Here is a 15,379-nt window from a genome sequence, read left to right as displayed (position 1 = left end):
TCCATGAGGTAAATACCTTAATCATTTTAACAACTTCCAGCTTTAGTGTTACTTTATTGTTGTTATTATGTACGTAACCTAGGCTGGGTCTGCAAATAGACAAACATGATCAATGCTCTACCCTGGTAAACAAACTTAAATGAATAAATAAATTAATTAGTAAGGATGTACATATTGTAGATGCTTCAAGCAAGGATCATACTTTGACACCTGCCTCAGACCACATTAACTTAAGTGAGTTCTGTCTGCATGTTGCACAGTTTCAAAGAAATTTTGCTTATCTGTTTTTCTTTTTTTTTTTTTAAATAGAATGTTGGCAGTGCTTGTCGATGCAGTTTCAATGCACAAGTAATTTTCAAGAGACTACAGGTAAGCATTTTTTTCAATGAGATGTTAAAGGATAAGGGTCTGCCTGTATCATGAACACAAGTTTGAAATGAGCTTGCTTTATTTGCTTCTGTCATAGAAGTTTTTTCAATGCTTGTGTCTCCCTGCCTGTTAATTATCAGCCCTCCTGCAATGAACTAGAACCATATTTCCCCTGTATGGCTGTCATACTTCATGAGAGATCATCATCCAAGCTGCCATCATTCTTTTTTTTAATTATTTTATGGCTTTAACCCCTCGCATAGGGCTGTTTGAATGCTCACAAATGTGAAGATATGTAGCCTCTTCCATTGAGGGCCCATATGTTCCCTCACATACCCCAGTAAAGGCAGGGCAGTTGAGGAAGCTAGAGGTGATGGAGATGATGTGCCAGAGATGGGTGGTAGGATACACATTGTGAGACAGATGAAGAAATGAGGACATAAGAGCAGAAGCTAAAGTAGCTCCAGTTGCAGAAAAGGTCAAAGTGAACATATTACACTGATTTGAGCAAGCGCAGAAAAACAGAAGGCAATCTGGTGAAGATGATTTGGGGCAGACAAGAATAATGCAAAATGAAACAAGGACATCTAGCAAAGAGGTGAATGGATTGTGTGAGAGAAGACCTGCGACAGGCATGAGCGTTGAAGAAGGTAGGAGAGTGACAGTGAACAGGGAAAGATGGTAACAGTTGACATGACACCCGATTCCATGTAGAAAATGGAAAAAGGGGGTTGAGGATGATGATGATGACTCATCCTTGGACCCAGCTGCAGTACATAGTATTGTTTTGCAGGTCAATGTAGCCTCTTCCTTTCTCCAGCATCTATCTGCTGCTAGACTATTTTGAAAACTTTGCTAGGGAGCACTGACACTGAGATCCAGAATGCCTCTCCCACCCAGTGAACAAACTGACTGTGGTCTTTCCCTCCCATGCTAGCTGGCCTACTTCTCCAGTTTTTAGATCATTGATTAAATCCCGGTCATCTTGAATATAGATACAGCTCAATTCATATACAGCACAGAGCCAGCATATGTTATGTTAATGTTGCTGATATAATGAAATTACACCTTTATTGATATTGAAGTATGACTACTACACAGAGATTGGTGCTAGTCATGTGATTAAAATTAGAGATAAGTTTGCCCACATTGTTTTCTTATTTTCTTACCTTTCTATAGTACAAGCTGTCAGAGCTGATAAATATAGTTATTATGGTTAGAATTTGCATTCATCCATGTAAATACCTCTTTTGGGAACTTCACTGGCAGTACTAAATTTTTACAGAAGAATTTATGACCCTTTTGTTCTGCTGTGCTCAGTAAAAGTAAACTGTTCTGTTAGTGTACAAATGTAAGTGAAGACAGCCTTTCTGCCACAAATGTGGTCAGTCTGTAGAACATCTATAATATATTGTTCAGATTTCATTAGGTGTTCATCCTAAGGGTTACTACTGCATCAGCATTCATTATGACAGATGTCTGATCATCTGGTCTGACTTCCAGTGCTTTGAATATCCTTAGCCAGAAATGGTCTGTTTCCCATGATGAGGAGGATTTTTGCAGGATGCTCTATAGAAAAGGTTAAGTAATCCTGACATTTTCATTTCCTTTAGCTGCAAGAGAGATCAGTAGTGTGTTTGGTTGGTTATTTCTAGGTGACTACCAAGAGTATTTAAGTAAATAACCAAATGGTGACAGTTTTCTGCTATCTTTTGGCTGTGTTATTGTGAATTGTTAGTAATGCTATTGCATTCCTTTTTTTTTTTTTTTTTGTAATTTTGCAGATTTTTCAAACGCTGATGTGGTGAAGAGACTGTCATCAACAGCTGTGCCTCCACCTTCTTCTTTTGGCTGTTCCCATTAAGGGTTGCTACAGCGGATCATCTGTTTCCTTTTCTTCCTGTCCTCTGCATCTTGCTCTGTCACACCAACCAACTGCATGTCCTCTCTCACCACATCCATAAAACTTTTCTTAGGTCTTCCTCTTTTCCTCTTACCTGGCAGCTCCATCCTAAGCATCCTTTTCCCAAGCTGCAGCTGCTGTATCACCAACAGCTGTGCCTGTGGATGATAAATTTCCCTGAAGGACTGTCAACCGTTAATGTTTACATTGCTTAGAGGAAAGCCACCAGGCTTTATGCTTTGAACACTGAACTTCTTTAATAAGTAAACCTTCGTCTGTAATGCTCAAAATCTTTGATTTTCTAGTGAAAGTATTAAAGAAAACTTCTAGAATTACTTGAAGATGTGTTCATCCCTCCTCTACCAAAGAGTCTTCTACCAGATAAGGGCAGTCACCATAGAAAAATGGAGAAACCAAAGATGGTAGTGCTGAAAGATTCTATGGACAGACTCAATATGGCTATTGGGACCCTACCAGTGCAGTGAAGGCTTGATGGTGCCAGTTCCCATGAAGAATAACATTGTCCAATTTCCCATTCCACAACTTCCATCTTCTGCATCTTTACCTTCCAAAGTCTCTTTGGAAGTTGCCAATGAGATCCTAGTCTTGTAGCAGAACCACATCTCACCAGAATTAATTTCCATGTAACAGCTAGATGCCAGTGTCTGCAGAAGACAAGAAGATGGCAGTAGCCACTGGAGAAACTCAAGTCCTTTAGACATTACAACATTATTCATCCAAAAATCTAAATCTCGAAGAGGGAGGCCATTGGTTACAGAGGTTTATAAGAAGCAGCATCTGTAGTGGCCACTGCTTCTATACCCTTTGTGGCAGTTATTAGTTATAAGGATGTCTATACTATCAACATATAGCTTGGCTCTCTTTCACTTTACATATTTTGTAGTGAAATATGAGGCACCATGGTGAAAGGTACATGGTGTGTCCTCCACTTGCTTGTGGCTCCACCAACCAGAAGGAAGAGAGGCCCCAGTCTAAATCAGATACCTAATTTAGAATACAGTGTGGAGAATGACCTAGTCCAGCCTGCTTTACTTCCGTCTGCAGTATGAAACAGATAAGGAGTAATACCTGTCATCTGGCTTCCTTCTAGAGGATATCTCCTTCAGGGGCACTCTCAGTTTAATCAGGCAGCATTTAAAATGGGGAGCCAGAAAACTGCTGAATATGTACTAAAGATACTTAGAACTGGGGACTTCCAAGATGGCTGCACATTGAGGAACAGCTTGATTCCAGCTCTTTCAGTGTGAAAACAAAAACTTAGCAGAGAAAGCCAGTGGACCTAAACTTCTGGGTAAATTTCAGTAACTGACTAGTAAGTACACTGCCTGGGTGCCAAGAAAAAAGAAATACAGAGAACATGGAAGAAAAAACACTGACTGGGAAAAGTACTGCAGTTGTTCAGCAAAAAGCAGTGCAAGCTCCAGACATGACTTCCAATAACCTAGAGGAAAGTATAAGACAACTACACACAGACCTGATTAAAATAAATAAAGCATCAATAGAGTATGTCAAATCAAAAAATTAAAGGCTAGAAAAAATGGAAGAAGCTTTAAAGAGATATTCAGATGAGGTGATAAAACAGCAAAACTCAGAGGCTGAAATGAAGAAAAGGCTGGCTGAATATGAGACTGCACAAGAGGAGATGTTTCAAAAAATAATAAAGTTAGAAGACAGAGCACATAGGGAAAACCTGAGATTTCTTGCTGTACCAGAGAAGCTGGAAGGAACAGACTGTATTCATTTTATGAAAGCACAGAAATTGTTAATTGAAAGGGCATATTGTTTGTATGCTCCAAACCTGGAGGACGCAACCTAGACCTTTAATAGTAAAGATGCAGTCTTACCAACAGAAGGAGTTGATTCTGACATAACTGTGGCAGAAAGACAAAGTACTAAAAGTGGGAGACAGCAGAGGGTTTGTGGAGAATGATTACTCATTGTACACCAGGCAGAAGAGGAGTAAATTATTTTGTCATTCAGGGAATGTCTTGAAGCAGGAGTGAGATTCAAGTTGCTGTATCCTGCTATCTTCAAAATATTTTTCCCTGGAGGGGCATGCTAAGGAGAAAATACAAAAGTTTGCTCATCTAAAAGGGAGTTGTAACACAGAAGGGAATTCTGCTTCTTGTTCTTGTGGTAATAAAGACCACAGAGAGACTATGCTAGTGAAACCTTTTCCAATGTTTCAACGGCAAATACTTGAGAGAAGGGGAAAAACATAAGAGTCGACCTGAAGAATCAATAGTACATTGAAAATAAAGCAGAGACATGATTTGGGTGATGGAGATGTCCAGGAATAAAACCAGTAACTTGGAAATTGATAAATGTGGGATTACAAAGCAATACTTAGATTTGTGAAACATGACAGGACAAGAAAATCTGGAAATAATGTGTCGTAAAATGGATAACCTTTCTTTTAGGTTAACTCAAGTCTATGAGTATGGCTGTCAGTTTGGAACATTTGTTCCTATTAGGAAGGTAAAATTTCAGTATTTGAAGATATACATAGTCTTGTGTGTTATTAAGTTAATAGGTTTTAGGGGGGTATTGGTGGTATTTGTTTTTTGTTTGAGGGCTTTCAATAAAACAAAACGTTTTGTAAGATATGACAGGCTCAAATGGATATGACAAGAAAAACTGTATAAATGATCAACCTGCCAAACAATGTATGCATGTAACAGAACAGCTGGAAGTAAACATTTAACAAAAAAGCTGTTATACATAAAATGTGGGAATAATATGTTTTTAATACAATGATGCGTTCTATAATGTCTTAAATGTCAGCTGTCTCACAGGTAAATACAAAAAAGAAAGAGTAGTGAACTATATTAAAATATAGAGTGCAAATAGCTATGCTACAGGAGACACACTTGGAAAGAACTGGTTATGTGAATTTGATAAAGAAAGGATTTCAGGATGGTTATTCAGTGGAAAACCTGGGGCAAAGGAAAAGAGGAGTACTTATATTAATTGCAAAAGGAGCTGCAATAGTAATAGAAGAGGATAAAAAAAGATAATGATAGATTTGTAGTACTAAGGGGCTACTGGCAAGTGAGGAGGATTACACTGGCGTGTAGTTATATTCCACCTAAAACAGCTATAATGGAGCTTAACAAATTCTGGGAGAAATAATCAGCTTTCAGCAAGGAATATTACTTATAGTTGGGGACTGGAATTTGATTTGCAACAGTGTAGCTTTGTCTAGGAGGCCAAGAAGGGAAAATATAGCAAAGAAGGATAGCTTTTTGAAGAAATTTATAAAATGATTTGGCATGGATGATGTGAATTTGGTACTAGGAGTTTGGAGTGAATTTACACATTAGTCCCCAAGATGCAAAAACTGGGCTAGTCTAGACAGAATTTACATTTCACAGGAAAATGTGCATTTAATTGAAGGTCTTGATATGCACCCAATAACTATTTCAGAGCATGCACCAGTAATAACTAAAATAAAAGCACAGGGTAATGAAATAAAAATGATAAAATGAGACACTGGCACTTTCCCACGTATCTGTTGATTAGAGAGGAATTTAAAGAATGGGTAGTGGAAATTATTCAGGAGCTATTAGAGAAGATAGAAATTTCTTCTGAAAATATAGCTAGGGAGTAGGATAAAATTAAAGCGGAGTTTTAAAAAGGATATAAATAAAAGAAAGGGAGTTATGGTTAAGAAGTAATAAGAATTATTTAGAGGGACTGACAAATGTTAAAGTGTTGCAAAATAGGGGGAATTACACAGAACAAGAAGAGGAACAACTACAGAATGCTAAACAGAAAATAAGGAATTACCTTGATAATATGCATGACTTTAGAAAGATTGCTGTTAAGCAACTGTTTTTTGATAATAATTACAGCACACAAAAACTTTTAGCACAGTGACTCAGGCAACAGAAAGTAGAAAGGCCTGTCACCAAGCTTAGGGACCCTTTAATAAGTAAGATAACAAGAGATCCTGCATAATTACTAGAAATATTTTGGAAATTCTATGAAAGTCTGTATAAAGCAGAGAAATATGGAAATCAAAAAGGTTATACATGGAAATGTTTACAGAAGAATTAAATATGCCAAGGTTGTAGGTAGATGAGGCCCGATTACTGATAGGATAGGAAGAGATGAGATAAAAATGGTGATGTATAACCAAGCTACAGGAAGGTCGCCATGAACTGATGGTATTCCTTTGGAAATTTGGAAGCTTGAGGGAAAAATATGATAAAGATATGGAAAGTTTTGTTTAACATTATTTTATGAGGAGGAGAAGTACCAACATTACGGAAGAAAGAGGTGGTAGCTGTAATACCTAAAGAGGATGAAGACCCATCAGATCCAGCTTCATATAGACCCATTTCAATACTAAACCATGATTATAAAGTGTCCAAGTCTATAACTTTGAGACAGGCTTATAAAGGCTCCAGGGCCATTAGCCTATTACACACCTATGAACCTGTAATGGCTAAAAGAATAGCAAATGTGATGCCAAAATTGATAGATATGGATCAGTGTGGTTTTGTGGAGTGGAGGCAACCATTTGTCAACATTAATATAACATTGATGTTCCAGAGGGACGTAGAATGTAAGAAAATACCACTGTTGGCAGTGGGTCTTGATGCAGAGAAAGCATTTGACAGACTAAGCTGGGACTTTATGAATAAGGCAATGGAAGCATTTGCATTCCCTGATAAAAATATAAAGTTGATTAAGAGGATATATGAGGGATCAGAGGCGAAAAATAAAGTGGGTGGGTTCCTCTCTGATAATTTCTGCTTGAGCAGAGGAACCAGGCAGGGGTGTCCTCTTTCTCATTTGTTATTTGCATTATATTTAGAATGATTATATGTTATATGGATAAGGATAGTAAGCTACAAGTAGTTAAAATGTTTTTAGTCCCTGTAGTCACATACACAGATCAGGCATATTTTTATCAACCAGAGGAGAAGTTGTGGATAGCAATTAATAAAGAGCGGAAGGATTTTATCTGGGAGGAGAAGATGGCAGGAGTCATGTGGGATAAGCCGATTCCTCCAGTAGAACACGGTGGATTGGGATTGCCCACTTTGGAGGGGTATTTCAAAGTTGCATAGTTAAGGCTCCTATACATAGTACAAGCAGAAACCTATAATTCAAAGTGGAAAGCGATGATGATGAAACAGGAGGAAGCTCAGGAAACAAGTAGAGACTGGGATTTTGGATGCAGATCTTTAAGGAGATTAGCAATAATCATACAGAATATTATATTAATAAAGTAGCAGAAAGTATTCCAAGAACTAAGCCAACATGGAAATGGAGAAAGGAGACTGCCAACAGGGATGACTGCAATTAGGGATACAGACGATAGGCGAGAATTTGTTGGAGAAAACTGGCAAAGGAACCAAGGTATTAGGAGCAAATAACTAGAGAGGGAAAGGTAATGGAATGGGAAAATTGGACAAGAATTTATTCGGACTGCAGGTTAGAGATTGCCTTCTCTATCAAGGACTAATATAAGCGTATAGGTGAAGAGAAAGAATAGGGTGGTCATAAATGAAAGACCAGCACTGCTAGAGTTTTTAATAGAATCTAGAATAGAATCTGCTATTAAAAAAGAAAAATTAGTAGAGCGTACAAAATATTGCATGATAACTATAAGAATCTGTCAGAGGAGGTTAGAAAGAATTGGGCAGAGAGATTAGATACAAAGAAACGATGGGGGAGATGTATGTTTGTCTCCCAAATATGCAACAAAATCTAGAAGATTTTACATTTTTGCTCAGAAATGTTTACATAGATATTTTTATACCCCAAGTCGACTCTAGAGAATTTTTCATAAGTTAGACAACAAATGTTAGACGTGTGATGGGGAAAAAAAGAGGTAATTGAGAGAATATGTTCTGGTAGTGTAATGAGTTGACAGACTTTAAAAATTCCCTACAGACTACTATATCAGAGATGCTGTGTGAGCAAATTGGTGCAACTATGGAAATGTTTTTTTCTGAGCTATTATGCAGAATTGGAATTGCCTAGACATAGTAAGGCCTTGCTGAGTTTGTTATGGTGGCTGCAAAAAAAACAGTATCTAGAAAATGAAAATCAAAGTCTAAAACAACTGTACTGGAGGTAGTGAATATAGTAACAGATAAAACAACTGGAATGGGGATCATTATACAAGGGTAGGAGCAAATTATATAGGAGAAATGGGCTCTGTGGGAGCAATACATACAGAGGTGGGAGAGGTTTAAAAGAAGGCAGGATTCGAATGAGCTATGTTATGTTTGACTGACAATGATTGGGTAGATTATAAGTGATGTATAATGTTTGCAACTAAAATTATGTCAGTACAGTCTGTGATGTAAAATGCTTGCAACTAAGATTATGTCAATATGGTTTGTTTTCATGTATATAAATGTATGAGTGATAATTTAATAAAGATGCTTCTTGCTAAAAAAAATGATACTTAGAACTGATGGGTTTAGAGGATACTTGGCTTACAGCTATCTCTCAATTTTCAGGCATTTAAAAATGAGTTTCTAAAAGCTTCCCTTTACCCCAGTTCCCAACCTCCAGATGATAGAATCCAGAAAGGTGTTAGAGGGTTGAGTATACCTTCAAACACCCATATAAGAACTCAGCAGCTGACCTTGTTGTGATTTCACTTGATGCTGCTAGAGGGTTGACATTAGCTTGAAAGAGTAGAGTTCTAAACTGTTTCTGGAAACAGGATTACATGTCCTCCACAGTAACTGTCAAGACAGTTGTTTGTTAGACTGATATTCATAGGTAGGTGTAGGACACGATGTTAGGTGTGCCTTTTGAGATGCGGCAACACAAACAGCACAAGCTATCCCTAACTGCTGTTAATTTTGGCAGGGATGCAGCCAAGTATGGATATGATGCTATTGATGCCTGTTGTTGAGAAGCAGCCATAACATACCTTGCTCTCAACCTCATAGTGAAAGAAATCTGGTCAAAGCCAAAAATAACAGGGAGACAAAGGCCCAAAATTCGGGACAGATTTTAAATATTGCTCTTATAAACTTAGAAAGTTGTTAGAATTAGAAGTTATGTATTAGCATGCATTTTCTGATGGATATAGAGTCAGAAACTCAAATGTATGTCATCATTTAGTGACTTCCATCCTTTATGATTTGCCAGAAAACCACAAATTTTATGACGGACCAAAAATATAAGGCAAAAATTTGGACAGTTGACAGGTATAACCCATAGGCATAGTAAAACAAAGACAAGCATGGCTTTCATTTCATCTATCACCTGAAGGTGTCAAAGAACATCTCTTAAATATGCCCATTGACAAGAATCTACTGTAATGGAGCCCCCTCAAAACATATTTAAAAGAATGGTGGAAAATGGAATGACTATGCAAACTGTTATATATTTATTACCCACACATTACAAAGTACAGTAGGAACTGTCCTGCTAATAGGAGGAAGTCTAAAGCATAACATTTCAGACAAAGAAGGGACTTTGAAAAAAGGCAGTGGAGAAGGAGATACTGAAGAACTAGCTAAGAAGACCCATCTGAATATTGACTGTGTCATCCACTGGCTCTGTCTTGCCAGTGGATGACTGTGTCATCCACTGGCAAGACAGAGCAGTTTCAGTTTATTTCAGTGTCATTTGGCTTTCCACTGCTTCTAGAACATTTGACAGATGCTTAGCTCTAGCATTTTCTCATCTCATGGTAAGGGGAACTATCATTTATCTTTATCTGGATGGCTGTCTCCTTCAGGGTAAATCCCAAGAAAAGCTTTAGGGATGCTTGCAGTGTACACTTCACTGCCCACCCAGTTTGGGATATCTTCCCACACCTTCAGAAGTCAAGCCATTCACTGGCTTTCATCAAGACCTTTACATTTTTTACATTGCCTCTCCCACTGGAGAAGACTCAGCTGCTGCTCTGTTTTTTTTCATCCAAATTGCAAGAAGATCCTTCCTGATGGCATTGCACTGTATACCTGTTTCCTTTGTCATGGTACCTTTGGCTAGGCTATCCATGCAAAAGATCCAGTAATACCTAACAAATCCATGTGAGCAACATCTTCACCCTATGGAGATGTTTTACTCTTAATCTCATCTGTCCACAAGAAATTCAAGTAGTTGACCAATCCATGGATGCCATTTTCGTTTACTTATGGATCTCAAACACTGACCACAGATTTATCAGACTTCATCTGGGAGCTCACACAGACTCTCTGATAGCCCATGGAAGATGGAACTGACAGTAGAGAGACAACCATGTAAATGTCAAGTAGATGCTCATATTGTTTTTTTGCTCTTCATATCTTCAAATAAAATGTAAAATTGTGCTTACTACGTTGTAATAGACAGCATTTCTGTAATGTGGTACACCAGCTTTCAGTTCGGCTCCTTAGCCAGTATAGCTTGTAGCTTGGCATCAAGGCAGGAGCTCCTTCTGCAGGCTTCTTATTTCTACTTTTGTCCAGAACTTTTTGGTGGATCATTTGAAAGCATGGGCTCAAAGCCTTCATGAATGGAAGTTGGACAGAGGTATTCAGAGTCAAATCAAGAGGTAGGGAGTCCCAAACATTAACTTGTTTGCCTCTGATCACAACTACCAGCTTAAGAAATTTTGCTGTAGTTCCTATTATAATGAAGACCAAGTGATGGTTACATTTTCAGTCTACTGGGCATAAAGCAGCATTGTGCCCTTCTTTGCTCCACCCTTCTCCTAAGGGGTTGCTGAAAACAAATAAAAGGCAAAGCTCATATTGATAGCCCTTTTTGTCCAAGACAGCCCTGGTTCTCCTTGCTGGTACATATAGGCAAGGAGGACCCTCTACAGTTGCTCACACCCTCACAGATTGACATCTGTTGTTCAATGAAACCTAAAGAGTCTTAGATTAGCAGATTAGAGGATAAGAGCTTGATCCTACACTGGGACATATCCCTTATTGTAGGGCTGAGTAACTCATATTCCAAGAAAACACCACCAGTAAGTCTTACCTAACAGAATAGAAGAGATTCTAAATCTGGTATTCATAGCCTGGTGTTGTACCCCCAGTGGCCTCAGTTTTAGATGTTCTGCTGCTTTTGAAAGAGTTGTTTGACATAGGACCAGGGTATACTTCATTTAAAGTCAACTACCAGATATTGCAGCCTTCTTGAACCCCCTTGATCATTGTGCCCATGGCCCTCCAACTTACACCCCCTAAATGCCAGTTTCTCCACGTCTAAATTTGTATTTAGTAATGAATACGCTGATTCTGCCATCCTCTGAGCCAGTCCGAACATCAGTATTGAAATGCTTAACTTAAGACTCCCAACTTTTGGTGGCTGATGTTTCAACAAGGAGAGCTTCAGAACTCCAAGTCTTGATGTGCAAAATGCCTATTCTTTCTTCAAGGAGACCCATGTTTTGTGTCTAAGGTTGTTAACAACATTATCCCTAGTCAGCTGCACTGATGTAGACAGCTAAAGCTCTATGTCCCAGGCAATCTGAGCTCAAGTAGTGTCTCAGTCACCTGCTGGAACTAGTATGAAGGAGGAGAGGAATGATGAAGACTGACCCACTCTCTTTCTTTGGGGATGAAATTTGTAGGGGACATATGGGAGCCAGTGTATTGCCATGTCTGTGTTTGTGATATCAAACACTACAACAGTCAGTTGCCAGGCTCAGTGTATGATTGGGACCTCAGGTAGGAGTTACGTTACAGTGGAGGTGGGTAGTTCCCCTTTTAATGCTCCACTGTATGCTGACATATAAATGGGATGAAATGCATCCAGTAAGTCCTCAGTTTTAGGGCTTAATAGATAGAGGCCCACTATGCATTGCAGTAGGCTTGCCCCTTGCCTGGGACATTCCACTCAGTGCTATTTGAGGAATTGATCCCCTTCAAACATACATGGAGAATTTGGGACATTCATGGTAGGTCTGCCTTGAAAGAGATGTCTTCCTAAAGTAAGTCACTTCAGGGGGGCATCACAGTATGAGGCGCTGCCAAGCATACCTCTCAACCTCTTAGTCAAAGAAGTATAGACAAAGCCAGAAATAATGGGAGGACAAAGGCCCAAAAATTAAGGACAGGTTTTCAATATTGCTCTTATAAACGTAGAAAGTTGATAGAATAAAAGGTCTTGTGTTAGCATGCATTTTCTGAAGGATATAAAGTCTGAAAGTCGAGCGTCTGTCATTATTTAGTGACTTCCATCCTCAGTGATATGCTAGAAAATCACAAGTTTTATGATGAACAGAGCAAAAATATTAAGCAAAAGTCTGGACATTCTGGGAAAATCTGGACAGTTGAGATGTATGCATGCCAAGCACATAAACATTGGGAGCTGACAATAGGAGGAACTGAAGTTAGTCATGTCAGAAAAGAAAAAAGGTCATGAGGGTTATCCTTGAATTAGTCTGTCCTTTCACCAGTGTGTTTCCTTCTAGAGCACATAATTAGGAAAAATATATACTACAGCTCATGGATATAGATGTGACATTTGACATATTACACTGAGTGAACAGATGACTGGAGGAAAAGTGACCAGCTTTTTGTGTTCTTCATGCCAGAGAGACAAGACAGACCAGCATCCAAACAGACCTTGTCTTTTCTTATGATCTCCATGGTAGGACTTTGCAAAAGCAGGTCAAAGCTCACTCACCTGTGGCTCGGCTTCCTCTTTTAGAAATGCATCCACCCAAAATATTTGTGAGGCATCTGTCTGTACCACCATTTACAAATTTTCCAAGCTTTGCCAGCTGGATATGCAGTTCACAGAGCAGAATTTGCTTTAGCCATCCTCCAGGGTTTGTTTGTTTGTTTGTCTTCTGTAGGGTTGTGACAGAGGTATTCAGAGGCAAATCAAATTGAGAGTTCAAGAGATTTGTCAGATTCACACAGTCATTATTCACATGGGTCTTCTTAGCTTACTGAAGAGCACACTTTCCAAGTATAATGAATGCTATTGGAGCAGTGATTCTTATGATGAATATGCTATAGCTGTCTGAGCATACTCACTCTTGCAGTAGATGTTCAAATGTTAAAAAGACAGTGAAATCCATGAAGCACTGATCTGGTATCTCTACCCGCAGCCTCAACAATCTGCAGGACAAAGTAGAAGGTTAGAAATAAGGGTAACTGTTCAGAATGTCTGATCCTGACTGCAGCTAACTTAGCAAAACCTAACAAAAATAAATAAAGCCCTCTTTCCAGACAAAAAAAAGCATTCCATTTAAGGGTTTAAGAACTTTATTTAGTGATGGGAGAGTGTTCGTCTCTGACAATATAGGTTAATTATAAGGTCTTGCTGTGGTCAGGGAAGACTTCCTTGTTTGCCATATTCTTGATTTTGGGTCTTGTAGTCCTTGCTCTTAGGGAAGGTTCCCTAGCTTGGCTTTCTGGGGGATCTGTGGAGACTCCAGGTAGTCATGGAGGAGGTTATGATGCCGCCTCCTATTGTGCTAACTACAATTCATTTTCCAAAAAAGTTTTTAGTAGAGTAAATTAGGCCCTGTAGGAGTTGTGCAGTGGGTTACTGGTGTGGTCTTCTGAAAATAAGCCATTTTGCTTCTTGCTGGGTGTGAGCCTTCCTATTCCCAGCCGCTTTTCCATGGTGAGGGAGAGGGCTTACGTTGTTCTTTTGTGGGGAGTTCATCTTCACTGAATGGAATTCAACCAGATGGCACCTCATCCAGTTTAAGCTTGATGATGTGTAGGAGTGCCAACCAGATGATATGGTAAGAACATGTCTGTTGCTTATGGTGAGTACTTCACATAACTTTTCTTTTCTTTTCTTGAACATTGCAAACGAGACATCCTTATGGATCCATACTGTGTACTGAAAGATTGTAATGAAATAGCAGCCTGAGAAGTGTACTGTGCCACTTCATTTGCTTGTTCACTATGATGGACTGTTTATTTCCTCTGCAGTTCTATATATTCTGTGAACACTCTTTTTCAGCTGTGATTCATTACATTATATGTGAGACATGCACCTTTTATAATTCCTACAGAATACACAAGCACAATCTGAAGAGTGGAGGGCTACTGTACTTTTAAAGTTTGTTTTCCTCTGAGGTGTTCTCATTGTCTTTCCTGTAAGTCAGTATCTTTGTTTTATTTTTTTGGAGTCTGTTATTCAGTATTAAGTAAAGCATTGCCTTATGGTAGTTATCAAAGGTCATCGGTCTAGTAAGGTTACTGTTAAGTGCTGATTCTTTGTAATGAAAACTATGTATAGTGTGAGCAAACGCATTTAGTTTGCATTTAATAGTGCCTTACACATGAACCTTCAGATCATACCACTTAAGCTCTAATTTAAACATAATACTATCATCTTTGCCCTCTGAGTTAATCTAGTTCATCCTAGATTTATAGATTTTCTTCTCAATGTCAGAGCTGTTAAAAGCAAATGTATTATAAAATAAATGAAAGAAGCCTATAAAAAATTCCTTGTCTCTAATTATATGAGGTATTGTACTATCAATGTACTCTTCTTTCTGACTCCTATGATTTTATTGCTTTGTTTTTAACAGATATGCACATAATTGTTCATGTAGTCAGTACAGAACCTGGACTGGCGTGGGATGCTGATGATTATTTTATGTTCCTTTTTAAAGAGCCCGACAGCCTTCACTAAACCTTTTTCTTGTGACAGCTACCACACACACACACACACACACACACACACACACACACACACAAAGTACAACAGTATTAGTCCTGTAAAATCACATTTGTGCCCTCTTTTAAATTCAGCTGTGCATTATGAGAACTTGTAGTATTACAGTACTCTTGGTGTGCCATTGCATTTTTACAGCAAGGTTAATGAATACGAAGGAAAATATTTTGGGTGAGAGTCATAAATAAGTTGTACTAAAATGCAGCTGAGATCCTGTAGAACAATTTGAGAATGTGCTAGTTATAAATAAAAACCGTAAGACAAGACAGCTAACCCAAAGTCCAAAGGCTAAATATAATCACAAAAACCAAGTCGGGCTGCCACGAGTTGTAGTAGGAAAAAGTTTAATCCAAGTGCAAAGAATAAAATAGATGAGCGCTTTCACGTACCTACATCATACGCTATGTATGAACTATGTGCTAGTTCTGTAGAAAATTCATAATGAAATTTATTGTTACA

The 15,379-nt window shown here is 38.5% G+C and overlaps 1 protein-coding gene across 1 annotated transcript in view; it reads left to right on the top strand.

Moving 5' to 3' along the window:
• Window positions 1–15,379, top strand: part of SPIDR (scaffold protein involved in DNA repair) — a 1,727,376-nt gene that overhangs the window by 1,343,555 nt on the left and 368,442 nt on the right. The window contains exon 6 of the mRNA XM_044065230.1: window positions 310–369. Coding sequence (XP_043921165.1) covers window positions 310–369 — 60 coding nt within the window. The remainder of the gene's footprint in view (window positions 1–309; window positions 370–15,379) is intronic.

The sequence above is a fragment of the Protopterus annectens genome, chromosome 3.part0 (assembly GCF_019279795.1).
Source record: "Protopterus annectens isolate FY-2018-M chromosome 3.part0, PAN1.0, whole genome shotgun sequence".
NCBI lineage: Eukaryota > Metazoa > Chordata > Ceratodontiformes > Protopteridae > Protopterus > Protopterus annectens.
This window is presented reverse-complemented; position numbering and strand designations above follow the sequence as displayed.